This window comes from Mustela lutreola, chromosome 4 (assembly GCF_030435805.1).
Source record: "Mustela lutreola isolate mMusLut2 chromosome 4, mMusLut2.pri, whole genome shotgun sequence".
NCBI classification, from domain to species: Eukaryota; Metazoa; Chordata; class Mammalia; order Carnivora; family Mustelidae; genus Mustela; species Mustela lutreola.
In genome coordinates this window covers 201,078,312-201,093,280 of record NC_081293.1, presented here as the reverse complement: position 1 = coordinate 201,093,280, position 14,969 = coordinate 201,078,312, and the positions used below count along the sequence as shown (strand labels likewise).

Genomic DNA, 14,969 nt, shown 5'->3' with positions numbered 1-14,969 from the left:
CAATGTAGCTCTAGTCTTCACACCAAGAGATCCCTGACTGACATAAGATCCGTGTGTGCGTGCATGTGTGTACAAAGCACCATAAAAATATTTAAGATAATAGGAGAATTAAACACTCCCACGTGGACTATGACTTTCCCTAAGAAAGAAATATCACTCTTTAAGTCTTGTTACTATTTGCCATCAGTTATTTAAAAATAAATTTGAGGGGCACCTGGGTGGCTCAGTGGGTTAAAGCCTCTGCCTCTGGCTCAGGTCATGGTCTCAGGGTCCTGGGATCGAGCCCTGCATCGGGCTCTCTGCTCAGCGGGGAGCCTGCTTCCCCCACCCTCCCCCCGCCTCTCTGCCTACTTGTGATCTCTGTCAAATAAATAAATAAAATCTTAAAAAAATAAATAAATAAATTTGAGTACATCAAAGTTAGAACTTTCTACACAGAACAATATAACACAGGCTAATAAGATGACAAAATGGGAATAAATATTTGTAACACTGCAATACCAACTGTTTGTAACACTGCAACACCAGCTGTTTGTAAAAGCTCTCCAAAATAATTTAAAGAGATCTACAATCAAATAGAAAAATTAGCAGAAGCTATACCCAGTGCAGAGGAAAAGAACAATCTTTTAAACATAAGAACTTCATTTTTACTCATCTGAGGAAAGCATGCAGCTTGTGTAATGAAATAGGCTTTTTAACCCCTGTTTGGCAAACTCAGCATGCTGCGAGTTACAGAGGACAGTAGCTACTCCCATTCGCTGAGAAAGCTGCCTTAGCAATCTAGAATCTATTACAATTCAAAATGTGCATAGCCTTTGACCTAGCACTTCTAGAAATTTAACCTATACATATTAAAGGCACATATGCAAGGATTTGTACTGCAAAACACGGACAGCAAATGGCCGTTAAAATACACGACTGCTAGGTTACAAAATGTTCATCATGCCAACGACCACCAGCGTTTTCAATGAATGCGGTGCCTCCACCTGCACCGAACCGCAACCATCTCCAGAAGCGTTCTTGGGGGTAAGTGCCGTCTAATGGGCTCCCCCGGGTGCTCGTGCGACAGAAGGGGCCCCTGACGACTCCGCGGGCACAGACTAGCCGAGAGGACAGGGCAGAACCTAGGACACAGTATGGCTGTGTGGATCAGGGACAGAGAGGGAGGGCTGGGGTGAAAGGGGGGAGACGCGATCATTTTGCATCGTTACTTTCGATTGCCCCAGTTACAGCCCCTGCCCGCGGAATGCTTCGCTCTTCTGGAATAACAAGCAAATGAAGCTATGGGAGAAGGTTTTTAAAGGAGCTAAATGTGGCCAAGAGTGAGTTCTAGATGAGGTACTGGGGGGAAGAACAACGAAGTACCCGCCAAAGAACATTCGGATTTTGATTCTTAACGAGTTTTTGGTTCCAGTTTATTACACGTACAACGGAAAACATTTCACGTTCTACACTCCACAGGCCTGGATATGTTAGGAATTCTGAGGGCAGTTATGTGCCAGTTTCATAAACACTCTCATCAGATGCTTTTAGAATAACCAAGCCTGTTCTCTGCAGACGTACGCGTTACTTTCAGGGCTAATCTCACCTCCACAGCCAGGACGCCGCATCTTCTCATCGATATGTAAACAGGAGCAAATGACACCAGGCGTCTCTATCTGGCCTTTGAGCTTGAGGCACTTTATCTTATCTTCTCTGAAAATTAAATATGGCCAAACTTCAAAAATACCGTTAACAAAGATGTTTTTAAATGGGAAAAGATGCTTTTCTCAAATGCAGATACATTTTGTAGTAACAAAATGAGGCTTTTAAAAGTGCAAGTCATAAATAGTTTAAATCAGATTTCATTAATTATCAGAATAAAAAAAAATTACAGCCACTGAAGTCAGAGTGCGTTTATAAGATATGACTTCCATACTCCAAATGCTCAGATGGGCTAACCATTTATAAAAAGAACATTAGCATGCTTATTAATATCTTGACTTCTAAAAACAACAAAGTTTCCTTCGTTTTGCTATTGGGTTATCTCCCTTTAGCAATTTACCCCATTTAACAGTGTAAACAGAATAATCAGCCTCACACCTGTGTTGAGTCAGTATTTTCCCACTGGTGCGCTGACAAAACAGGAGCAGTCTGAAACAATACAAAGACTCATCAAGTAAGACACTTCCTTTTGAGTTAATTAAAATGTTAAATGTTACCAAAAGTATTATTTGTGAATAATACACCATCTATGATGTGGGTTTTTCCTAAGAACCTCCATGAAAATATAAGAGCACTTCATGCAACGGATATTTAAAGGTGCATCAACCACAGTAACTGATGACTATCATGTCCATGAAACCGAATGCGCAATACGATTCCTAATTCGAAACATACATAGAAAAAGACTAGAAAAAAATTTACCCATGTAGTAGCAGTGCTTTATTTTTAAACGGAGGGTGGGTTCCAAAGAGGTAGTTTTTCTTCATTTCAGTATATTTTAAATGTTCTACAATAAACATTATAATCAGAAAAGAACTCACTTTAAAATAAAGTATCCAACGCAAAATGAAATTGCTTAATCCCATTACAATAAATTCTGAAAGATGTTCTTTTCTTACATAAGAGCTGGATGGTAAATATGGCACCATTTCAATAGCAAAACCCTGGAAATAAACTACACATACACATGCAGACACGTAGACAGACACACACATAAACGGGAAAGAGGTTCCACGACACAGACCGCGTAGGGGAATGTCGTGCACCTGTGGAAACAGGACTACAAAGACCAAAAGAGCCATCACTAAGACACAACGCCAAGGAGAAGAACAGTGTGTCGCTCGCTTTTACTGAAGAAGTGAGGGGGCATGTTTATTTGTTTAGACTAGTTTTGAGCAGACACTGAAGACACTGGTCCTTGTGGGGAAATCCGGAATCTCTGTGAGAGGAAGGTGTCATTGTAAGCCCTTTAGATGGATTTCACTTTTCACAATTTTTAAAAAAAAACTGAATATTGTTTCAAAGGCCCCAGCCTGGAGACTGGAAATGGAAACATTATTAAAGTGAGGAAGAGGAGTAATAATTCAGTCTGACTTTCTCATTACCAAGAATTACGACTTTCATATTACAAGATGTGAAACAGAGGAGCCCAGAGAGGATGAGCAACTCTATCGCAGCTGGTTATGGAGACAAACCTTTCTTCCGGTTTCCTCTGCACTTTCAGCAATTTCACATTTTGTAGTGAAGATGTGATATGAATCGTGCTGCTTGCCAGCGCACTGGAGTTTACTCAAGTTCCTTCAAAACATTAGAGCATTAAAGCTTCATCCTAAGGAAAATTAGTTCAAAAAGAAGTAGGATTTTCTCAGGGCTCCCCTTCTCAGGGACTGCAGGCCGCGTTCCGCAACTTCCCCTGCAGTTGAAGGAGGTTGTGAGCAAAGCGGGAGGCAGACGCAAGACACGGAGGCCACAGGACACCGCCGAGCAACGCAGAAGACAGACCAGGGCCGCTGGGCTCTGATCTCTCCCTCAGAAAGATGTGGCAGGAAGTGCACATGCCTCCAGGAGCCACGAAGAAATGAGAGGGCAGGACAAGCCAAACGCCCCGCGGGAGGACAAAGACAGAGGACACCGCGGAGGTCACTGCGGCCAGGAAAGGGAGAAAAGGGACTCCCTGGAGACAAACCCGTCCTCAGGGCCTGACAGCAAGGCGAGGATGTGCAGGCAGCACTTACCACCCCGCCCCGGAAGAGACATCAGTACAATTTCTTCTAGAAAACAAAGTGCATCTAAAACCTTTACAAAGTGCATACTGTGACCAAGCAATGCAACTTCTTCAATTTGTCCTAAAAAATAATGATCAATTGTTGATTCTAAAAATGTTACAATAAAGAAACCCTAAAATCCAAAAAAAGCATAAACATATACTTTATACAAAGTTCATGCAATGAGCATGTATAGTAATTTTTAAAAACTGAACAGAATTTTAATTTTATTTTTTAATTTTTTAAAAATATTATTTATTTATTTATTTGACAGACAGAGATCACAAGTAGGCAGAGAGACTGACAGAGAGAGGAGGAAGCAGACTCCCCGCAGAGCAGAGAGCCCGACGCAGGGCTCAATCTCAGGACCCTGGGACCATGACCTGAACCGAAGGCAGAGGCTTTAATCATCTGAGCCACCCAGGTGCCCCCAGAATTTTAATTTTAGAAAACAGACTGAATGACTTGACTCAGCTTTGGGATAACACAGAGTCAGATACAAGATAGAGAGGAATGGCTAGAGCAAAAAAAACAAAAACAAAAACACGCCTCAGAATCAAGCCCCATACAAAGGCATGGGGTCCTCCCATGAGCCCAACTCACACACCGCCTCTGCTCATTCCCTCGGGGTTGAGTGCCGTCCGATGCGTGGCCACCCACACCGGGACATCCGTGCAGGCTTTCTTTCTTTCTTTCTTTCTTTTTTAAATTTATTTGACAGAGAGATCACAAGTAGGCAGAGAGGCAGACAAAGAGAGGGGGGAAGTAGGCTCCCCGCTGAGCAGAGAGCCCGATGTGGGGCTCGATCCCAGGACCCTGAGATCATGACCTGAGCTGAAGGCAGCAGCCTAACCCACTGAGCCACCCAGGTGCTCCCCGTGCAGGCTTTCTGACTGCATGCCCCTTTTCTGCTCTTTCTGTAAATGCCGGCATCCCTCTCAGAGTTCTGTTCCGAGACTACAAGTCTCCTCAGAGGGACACCAGCCCGAGGATCCCGGTGCGTCTCACGGCTTCAGTCACGTACGGATGGTCCCCGGGCTCTACCCAGAGGTCCCGACCAGTGCGTGCACAGCCTCACGTTGCACGGGCCCCCGGAAAAGAACATCGTCTTGGTTCCTGGAGTCACCACCCACTCTGGTAATCCCAGAGAAACACCCAAGGTGACCCTCCCACGGCACAGCTCCTCAATTCTGCCTCCTCAACGGCCCTTGAACTCCCCTCCACCCGGAGCCCACCGCTTTGCTCTGGGCCCTCACTACTCTGCTGCAAACTCTGGCTGCCTCTCCCTTGGTTTCCAACCACCTGCGCTGCCCCACACTCACGTCTCCCAAAACCTCACTTCCCTGCTTAGAGTCCTTCACTGGCTCCCCAAAGTGCCTGGATGTGCTGAGTGTGGCCCCCAGAACCCTTTATGACCTGCCCCCGAAGGCCTCTCCCAGCCTTCTCTTCTCCTACCCTGATCCAGCCGCGCAGAATGGGGCGCAGGGGATGCCCGCCCCCCACGGCCGGACTCCCCTCTCCGCGCAGGTCCGTCTCACCGACGGCAACGATACTCACACATCAACAGTAGCAAGAAAGCCAGCCCGGCACACAGAAGCCTATGGCACTAGCCTTATACCACTTGCCTGGGGTTCTGGAAACAGGACACAGACAGGACTAGAAGGAAAGGAAAACAAGCGTCCTCCTCTCATGCCTGTAGTGGACAGTCCAAATGCTCCCCCCGACCAAAACCGCACCATGACAGTCTCCTTCTTCACGCACCTCTCCTCCACATCCACACGTCTGCCGCCTGCCCTACAGCTGTCACGGTGCCAACCCAAAGACACTCATCCCCAAATTATCCACTCCCCCTGGCCCTGCTATATATCCCGTCTTCTCCCCAAGGGTGGTCGGATTGACCTAAGTAAATTCAAATGGCTGCAAATAAATGACATCTGTGTAAGTTTCCAAGGCACAGAGCTACAAAGTTGTCTCCAAGTCAACTAAGTTTCATCAAAATGTCTACCGAGAAGTTATTTGGTCGGCACCTTTTCCTCTGCAACTGTTTCATTATTTCCGTAACAGTTACACAGCTAATAACTACTGACTCCATGCAGTAGGAGAAAAGGAAAGCCATAATATTGAAATCTTAATAGGTTAAGACAGAAAAATAACATACAAAAGTCATGTTAGGATTAGCATTTACAACTTGGCTAAAACTGATACCCCTCCTGTGGTGGCTTTAGAATATTTTCACAAATTTGGGAGCACGTGGGGGGCTCAGGCAGTTGAGGCTCCAACTCTTGATTTCAGCTGAGGTCATGACCACAGGGTTGTGAGATCCAGTCCTGTGTCAGCCTCTGCACTCAATGGGAGTCTGCTTGGGACTCTCCCTCCCCCTCTGCGCCTCCCCCTGCTGTGCACACGCACGCACTCTCTCTCTCTCACAATAAATAAAATACATTTTTTTAAAAAGAATATTCCCACAAATTCTTTGATGCTGCTTCCCGTTAAGACGTGCAGCTTGACCCACACTCGCCTTGAGTGTGGACTGGATGGGCAAAGAGAACAGGACCAATGTGAACGTGACCTTCAGGACTGCCCCGTACAGGTGCACCGCCTTCTCTGCGCCCTCTCACCTCACAAGCCATGTCATGAGGACACGAGCAGCCCTCAGGAGAGTGCAGGCGGCGGGAAGCTGACTGCCCCCCCACGCCCCAGCACTGACTTCCAGGTACATGGACAAGGGAGCCCGCTGTGAGTCCCGCTGTGAGTCCCGCAGCTTTAGGCTCCTGAGCCTCTGCGAGATCCTGAGCCGCCAGCACCGCCCCGGCTGCTCTCGGACACCTGCCCCACAAAGCTGAGTGACGAGAAGGGAATGCTTCAAGACACTGTCACCCTGGAATAGAGAACACGTCCTTCGTTTCCTGGAGACTCAGAAAGTGGTAAGTAGATATCATGACTGTCTTGTTTTGTTTTTAAAGATTTTTAGTAATCTCTACACCCAACGTGGTGACTGGGCGCCTGGGGGGCTCAGTCTGTGAAGCGTCTGCCTTCAGCTCAGGTCATGATCCTGGGGTCCTGGGATTGAGCCCCACGTCGGGCTCCTTGCTCAGTGGGGAGTCTGCCTCTACCCCACTCACGCTCTCTCAGAAGAACAGAAATCATTAAACAAACAAACACAAAGTCACATGCTCTCCTCAGCGAGCCAGCCAGACACCCCAATGTCACGACTGTTTAGGTTACTGTCATTTAAATGCTCACTGCAGCACTGTTTTGTAATCTGCTATTTCCATAAACAATGAATCATTTTAATAAATAGGACATTAAAGTACAGATATTAATAAGCAAACATCACGACCATGTTAATGGTTGTATGGTGTTCCATTACGTTGTTACGTGACCATTTGCTTAACGAATTTCCTATTGTTAGATATTTACATTGTTTTAAGTTTTTAATATGGTGAATATCACCACAGTCATCATTTTTTCCCAACATCTTTCCTATGCACCTGTCAAATTAGATCCTTAGGATGAATTTCTAAATTCATTAGAATTACTGGATTAGAGGGGATGTACCTTGTTGAGATTTCTGAAGCTAAACGGTACCACCCACCCCCCAGCAAGTAGGTCGTGCGGATCTACCCCATAAGGCCTGTCTTTAACCTGCTTACCACGGAACGCAAGGGCTATAGGGAGACAAGCCAACAGAATAAGCTCCCGCTCCTGCCTTCCTGTTGACAGTGTAAGTAAAGGAAAATGTGAAGAGGCTGAGGCAGGAGAGCAGGAACGAGTAGAAGCAGCTACTCTTACGGTAGCATAAAAAAAGGTCACTGCCAAAGAATAAGATGTCCAACTTCCAAACTCCGTCTGCATTCGCTAAGTTACAAGAATAAAAGTAAAGTCCCCAGAGAGAACTTACTCCTGCTTCTGCAAGAAATTCTTCTGCGGCTCCCGTGTGCTCTTGTGACACCTCCTATGTGCTCCCTTAGCTAAGAGACTCAGTGGGCAAGGAGGTCCCTAGGCTTTAAAAGCAGCTGAAGTGTGCCCAGCCAGGCAGGGACTGGTGAGGCAAGCCAGGTACCTGGGGGACAAGATGTAAGCAGCTGCCTGCAGTGCTGCCGCGGGGCCAGCCTCGAAAGTGAGGCCGCCCGGAGCCCTGCGGTTGTCCAACCTGAGCGAGTCCCTCCTAGAAATTCTGGGTCCTAGCTAACTCGCCTGCTTCACCCCAGGCCCTGATTACAAGCACAAGGGGAACTAGACAAAAGTCTCAGCCCTTCTCTTCCGCCTGATCTCCCTAAGAACCAGATCAAGAATTCCTAACCTTACCTGCTATGGGGAACTACAGTTTTTTGGCCCCATATATGAAGGCTACCAACAGTTATGTTCAAGAGAACGGAAGTGGTACTGCTCAATGAAACAGTGATGTAATAATACCAGTCCTGACAATAAATTAACATAAATCTGATCTCAGAAAAATGTTTACTTTACTTAATGACAGAGCCACAAGAGTTTTATTTTCCACTGCAATATACACAGAGTAGCGTGACAACACATATACCAAGTGCCAACTTAAAAATAAAAAACAAGGAAAGCTGCCTTATGGCTCAGTTGGTTAAATATCCAACTTGATCTGAGCTCAGGTCTTGATCTCAGGGTTGTGAGTTCAAGCCCTGCATTGGGTTCCACACTGGGCATGGAGGCCACTTTAAAAAAACTAATTTAAGGGGCGCCTGGGTGGCTCAGTGGGTTAAGCCTCTGCCTTTGGCTCGGGTCATGATCTCAGGGTCCTGGGATCGAGCCCCACATCCGGCTCTCTGCTTCCCTCTCTCTGCCTGCTTCTCTGCCTGCTTGTGATCGCTCTCTGTCAAATGAATGAATAAATAAGTAATTTAAAAAAAATTAATTTTAAAAAATTATAAAATAATTAAAAAACCCCCAAATAACCCAGTTAAAAATGGGCAAAAGGTGACACATACAGATGACAAATAAGCCTATGAAAAGACACTCTACATCATGTGTCATCAAGAAAATGCAAATTAAAACGAGCTCCTCCTACACACCTATTCGAAGGACCAAAATCCAGAGCACTGACGACACCAAATGCTGGAGGGGCTGTGGAGCAACAGGAACTCTCATTCGTTGCTGGCGGCGGTGAAAACAGGACAGCCACTCTGGAAGGCAGTTCTGCGGTTTTGTTTTGTTTTTATTTATTTATTTATTTTTTTTTTAAAAGGCTCAGAGCCTTTTTTTTTTTTTTTTTTAAAGATTTTATTTATTTATTTGACAGAGAGAAATTACAAGTACACTGAGAGGCAGGCAGAGAGAGAGAGAAGGAAGCAGGCTCCCTGCTGAGCAGAGAGCCCGATGCGGGACTCGATCCCAGGACCCTGAGATCATGACCTGAGCCGAAGGCAGCGGCTTTACCCACTGAGCCACCCAGGCGCCCCTTGTTTTGTTTTTAAAGATTTATTTATTTGGGAGAGAGAGGGCACATACATGGGCAGAGGGACAGAGAGAGAGGTCGGGAGAGAAGCAGACTCCGCACTGAGCGAAGGCTCCCCCACAGGATGCTGAGATCTCGACCTGAGCAGAAACCAAGAGCTGGACACGGAACCAACCAAGCCACCAGGCGCCCTAGTTCTAATCTCCTTATACAACCAAACACTCCTACCACAGGATGCAGGGAGTGTGGGGGAGCATGAGTAAGTAAAGGAGGGTGGATTTTTAGGGCAATTAGCTATTCTGTATGATACTCTGAGGGTGGATAATATGTCATTATACATTTGCCAAAAACCACAGAAAATACAACCACAAAGAGTGAACGTTAATGTATCAATACTGGTTTATCAATTATGACAAATGGCCCACACTAAACCAAGATGCTCATAACTGGGGAAACGCGAGGTGGAGGAGAGGGCACGAAGGGAACTCTGTACCGTCTGCCTGACTTTCTTCTATAAAGCTCTAAAAAATAAAGTCCTATTTTTTTTTAAGCAGTGGACAAAAATTAAAGAAATATTATTTCTACTGCCACTCTTCCTCTACTGTCTACGCAAAGTTGGGCAAGAAATTTTAATTTTCTTTCTCCTATCTATGAGCTTTTCCAGGGACGCCTGGGTGGCTCTCAGTTAAGCATCTTCCTTCAGCTCAGGTCATGATCCCAGGGTCCTGGGGTGGAGGTCTCCATTGGGCTCTCTGCTCAGTGGGGTGTCTGCTTCTCCCTCTGGCTGCTGCTCCCCCTGCTCGTGTCCATTCGCTTGCGCGCTCTCTCTCTGCCAAATAAATTAATAAAATCCTAAAAAAGATTAACTTTTTATAAGCACATGCATTTCTTCCCTGTAAATCTCAAAAACTTTCTGTCTTCTGCTCACACCTAATTCTTCCCATTGGCCTTCCCCAGCACTCTGAGCTCCACAACTCCTCCCTCCTCTGCCTGCTCCTGCCCCAGCCTGTAACTTGCTCAACTTTATCCCTCCCTCCCCTCAAAATGAAAACCTTCATTAGCCCCTGAATGTAACCTTCTTCAAGTCCTTTTCAAAAAAGATCTACCCACTTTCTGACTTCCCATTCACTCCCTGATGTACTGCAAACTGACTTACAAGTCCTATGACCCTGGACTATTATCCCCCTAAAGTCATGTGGGCTTCATACTTGTTAGTGTTTCCTCACTGCACTCCTGCAGCACCTGGCACTGTGGTCTCCTCCCCCTCCCCACCCCAGCTCCACACCATGTATGATTCTTTCCTAAGTATTCTTCTCACTTATTAGATGTTATAATGCCCCACAAGCCATACCCCATCCCAGGCTCCAGGCCTTCCCCTCGGACTTCTATCCTGAATCATGTATCTGACAGTAGCTACCACATCTGCACACCTAGCTCAGATGTCCCTCAGTTCACACACGTACAATCAACAGCCTGCTACACATCTCTGCCCATGTCCACAGAAACCTAGACATTCCATTCAACAACCACTTGCCCCTCTTGGAGAATCCACTCCCTACTAATCACACAACTAGACTGCTCACTTAGTACCAAAGGTTCCAACCCCCATCCCAGACTCAGCTCATCGGGTGGGAAGCTGACCCAGACCGATCGGATTTCCTCTCCTGAGAAAGGGAATTGTGATCCGACAATCTCGGCTGGACACCTCAACTAGGAAATCATACACTGCCGAGGTCATGTGTAAGGTCAAGGGAGAAAGCCAAGAATGAAGGAGGCAGTGTAGCCCAAGGAGAAAAACCAAGAGTAACCACCTTGGTGCTGACGACTTGGTATCTGGGTGTGTTTCTGTCCACACATTCTTTGAGACACCATCAAATTCTTCCCATATACTTTCCCCTACTAAGCAATTTTCAGTGGATTTCTATGCTTGTAATCGAATGGCAGCTAAGATATTCTTCTCTGCACTACAAGAAAGGAAATGAAAATACCGTCCACGAACTATGCCATGCCGCCAAGATGTACCCTGGTAACAGAAATACTAACAGAAGGAAACTGTGTGACTTGGAATCAGCGGAACCCAGTATGTACTTGACTCCAGGTACACCCTCCCACCACCTAGAATGCCTTCTTGTTTCCCACCAACCGTAACTCTGCATCTTTTAAGACTAAGCCCCAACCAACTCTACCCTTTCCTGGACCAGCCCCAGCAGAAATCCAGAACATAGTAACTACTCTCTACTGTTATTTGACTTCTAATTGTTTAAATCTTAACTGTCCAACAAGACCATAATGAGGGCATGGAATTTTCCTTATTATGTTTCAGATGCTACACAGAACCTTTACAAATAAACACGAAAAACAGTCAATTAATTTGGAAAAAGAAAAGATGTATTCAAAAGGTGGCACTATTCAGTGTTCCACCAAGCTCAAGAAAGAAGGGAATATTACAAACAATTCAATACATGAAAGAAAACCGTTATAACCTTTTACCTTTTAAATAAGGAGAAAGAATCACATTGTAGCTTAAGAAAATTTAAAAAATATGCATTTGTAGGTGCCCAACACTTCTGCCCAGAAACAAAATTAAACCTGTAACACGATGAAACTACATCCCCACCAGAATTGCCTAAATTAAGGACCAACAATAAGAAATGTTGAAAGGAAGTGCGGCCACCGATACCCTCAGACACCGCAGGTGCGTACACTAGAGCGAAGTGTGTGTATGACCCAGCACAGGGGCGGGTGTGTACCCTCAAGAAGACACCACAAAAACAGATCACACAATGCGACATAATGAGGAGAAGGGACTCCACCTCTGGGACAGAATGCGGACCCCCAACGCAGAAACAAACTGTATGTGACCATCACATGAAGTTCAACAGGCAGAACTAAGTTACGGTAACAGAGATCACACAGCAACTATCTCGGGGAGAAGGAATATTGAATAGAAGGGAGCAGAAGGGAGCCTATGGAATGCTGGGAGTGTTACTTGATTGGGGGGGAGGGCGGTGGTCACGACGGTGCAGTCATTCCTAAAAATCCTCCCGGCTGAACCCGCAGTTGATTCCTCACCCCAATTCCAGGCCAGTGCACCCATCCTTAGCCACTGTGTGTTAAGTACTGTTGGCTCCTGAGTGCTACCTTCCCAGGATAACTGCCCTCAGCCAAGGGCCAGCAGTGCCAGAGTCCCACTGTCACCCCAGGGGTGGCCTGCAGCCATAGACCAACTGATACGGGGGGGGGGGGGGGGGGTTACAAAATTCTAGCCCCCTTAGCTCAAGAAGGGACGGTTCTGTGATGCCAGCCATGGTCCCGGGTTCTTGGTGGGACTGAGCCGCAGCTAGACTCCAAGCAAGAAGACCCCTTTTTCCCTGCCCCCTTCCCCCCGCCAGTGTCATGTGCACCAAGGTCACCTCCTCAAGCTCTTCTAGAGACATGACCTAAGACACATACAGCTGTTTAGTCTAAACTTCAACCAAAAAAAAGAAAAGGAAAGGAAACTGTTGTGCACGGCTGAACGCCAAGCCGCGCCATCTCCCCGCGGTGCCGATCAACAGGTAAGAGCTGCTGCGCGGAGCGGTGTCGCCCGTCGGGGCGACAGCACGCGAGCCGCGCATGCGGAGCGCTCCGGTTTCGGGGCGAAGCGGCGAGGAGCGGCCAGCAGCCCGCAGCGCGCATGGGCAGCCCTCGTGAGCCCTCACCTGTCCGCTGCACCTGCGGGGAGCGCCGAGGGCACCTGCAGGGTTCGGGCGGCCCGACCGACCTCCGTCGCACTCTCCGGCCGGCCGCCTGCAGCCAACCGCTCGCGCGCACCCCAAGGCCCGACGACGACCGGGGCGGGGGGGGGGGGTCTGCCCGCTCCGTGCCGAGGTCGCCGCCGGGACCGAGGAGCGCACCGCAGCGCCCAGCACGAAGCCAACAGGACGCCGCTCCGGGGACCGAGCATCGGCCGAGGACTCCGCGCCCACCCGGTCGTGCACCCCACGACCCGCGCGGGTCAGCGAGCGAAGAGGAGCGCCCCGCGCCGGAGACCCGTAAGCGCCCACGGACCAGGCCCGCCGCACGTTTCCGAACCCGCGGGGCGCCTCTACTTTCGGCCTCGAATCCCAGGCGGACGGAGAAGCAGCCGCGAGCCAGGCCGCCGTCGGGGCGAGCGCACGGGGCACCGCGGCGGCGCGAGGGACGGAGCATCGAGCCCCGGAGGACGGCGGCCGGGGACCCCGCGGTGTCCGGAGCGCCGGGCGCGTGGCCTGGAGGCGCCGGGTTCCCACGCGCGTCCGGCCCCGCGGCGCGGCCGCGGACACCGCCCGCCGCGCGGCCCCGGCCCGGGGAGCGGCCGCGGCCCCGCCGTCCGCAAACGCTTGCGGGGACCACCGCGGCCCCGGCCCCCGGCGCGGCGCGCACCCCCGCGGCCGCAGGAAGGGCAGCGGCCCGGCCCGCGGGCCCCTCCGCCCGCAGCCCCGCCCGCAGGGCAGCCCCCGCCCGGCCGCCCCCGGAGCCGCGGGCCCGCGCACAGGCCGCCCTCACCTTCCTGCTGGCGCCTCCGAGGGACACCTTGGGCCTCGTCTTGAAGTCCCCTTCGAAGCTGAACATCGTGACCGCCTATCCCATCTGGGAGGAGCCCCCGACCCTGACAGCAGCGGGGCGGGCGGGGCGGGCTCCCGGGGGAGGGGTCTCCGCGGGCGGGACGGGCCGCGCCGGGGGGCGACCCCGAGCCCCAGCCCGCCCTGAGTGGGAGGGGGGGAGGCGGCACACAGCGGGGGCGGCTCCTCCGCACCTCCCCCCTCATCCACGCCTCCCCACTGCTCCGGCCGAGGCCGAGGGCGCCGGCAGGGCCGCGGACCCCGCACTTGCACCGGGAGCAGCCGCCGGGAGGAAAGATGGCCGCCGGCCGGGACTGCGTGCGCGGCCCCGCCTGCGCGCGCGCGCCCGACGCCGACGCCGACGCCCCGGCCCTGCAGCCCGCGGGCCGCAGCCTGCGCGCGCCCGCCATCGACGCCGCGGCGCTCCCCGGAGCCCGGCCGGCGTGCGCGCGCCCGCCATCGACGCCGCGGCGCTCCCCGAGCCCTCCAGCGTGCGCGCGCCCGCCATCGACGCCGCGGCGCTCCCCGAGCCCTCCAGCGTGCGCGCGCCCGTCGCCGACGCGCCGGAGCGTGGGAAGGCCCCGCGGTGACCCGGCTCTGCGGCAGGGCGGGGCGGGGGCGCCGGCACCTGCGCGCCGGAGCTGGACGCGCGCGTGCGCAGGCCCGGGGCGCGGGCTGGCCGCGGTCGGTGCGGGGGGCGGCCGGCCGTGTCGGGTCCCGGGCCCCCGTGCGCGACCCGCGCGGACGTCGTGGGACCCCGAGCGCGCGGCCCCCGCCCTCGGACGGTGTCCCGCACTCGCGGCCGAGCCGGACCCCGCGGGCCGCGCTCGCCGCAGCGCGCGGACTCTGCCCTGACCGACCGGCCGCGCCCCAGGTCCGCGGAGCGCCCCGGCCCGGCACTGCGCCCCCGGCCGGCCGCGCGTGCGCCGGAGACCCCCGGGCCGGGCCCTGCGCTCCGCTCTGCGGCCGGCGGTCCGCGGGGGTCGTCCGGAATCGGCGCGTCGTGCGTCTCGGGGCCCGTCGGTCGGGCGGCGCCGGCGCGTGCGTCCGCGAGCGCGTCCTCGGGGCCCAGCTTCGGGCGCGCCGGGCCGGGGCCGCGCGGGGTACGCGGCTCTGTTCTCCACTCTCCCCGCGTGGCCGCCCCGTTCTCCGGCCTCAGCCTCCACCCGCGCCCGCGCTGTGCCGGGTTGGGGCCCGCGGCGCGGCACCGAG

At 51.6% G+C, this 14,969-nt stretch overlaps 1 protein-coding gene across 3 annotated transcripts in view; it reads right to left on the bottom strand.

Annotated features, from left to right (window-relative positions):
- UBE3C (ubiquitin protein ligase E3C) overlaps nucleotides 1-13,895 on the bottom strand; it is a 110,521-nt gene extending 96,626 nt beyond the window's left edge. The window contains exon 1 of one of the 3 annotated variants that reach the window (XM_059172393.1): nucleotides 13,702-13,895. In XM_059172393.1, the coding sequence (XP_059028376.1) occupies nucleotides 13,702-13,767 (66 nt within the window). In that variant the 5' untranslated portion in view covers nucleotides 13,768-13,895. Of the gene's footprint in view, nucleotides 1-1,588; nucleotides 1,691-13,701 lie in introns of those variants that run through there. The other 2 variants (XM_059172391.1, XM_059172392.1) reach the window with 2 other exon arrangements.
- Nucleotides 13,896-14,969: the final 1,074 nt, after the last annotated feature.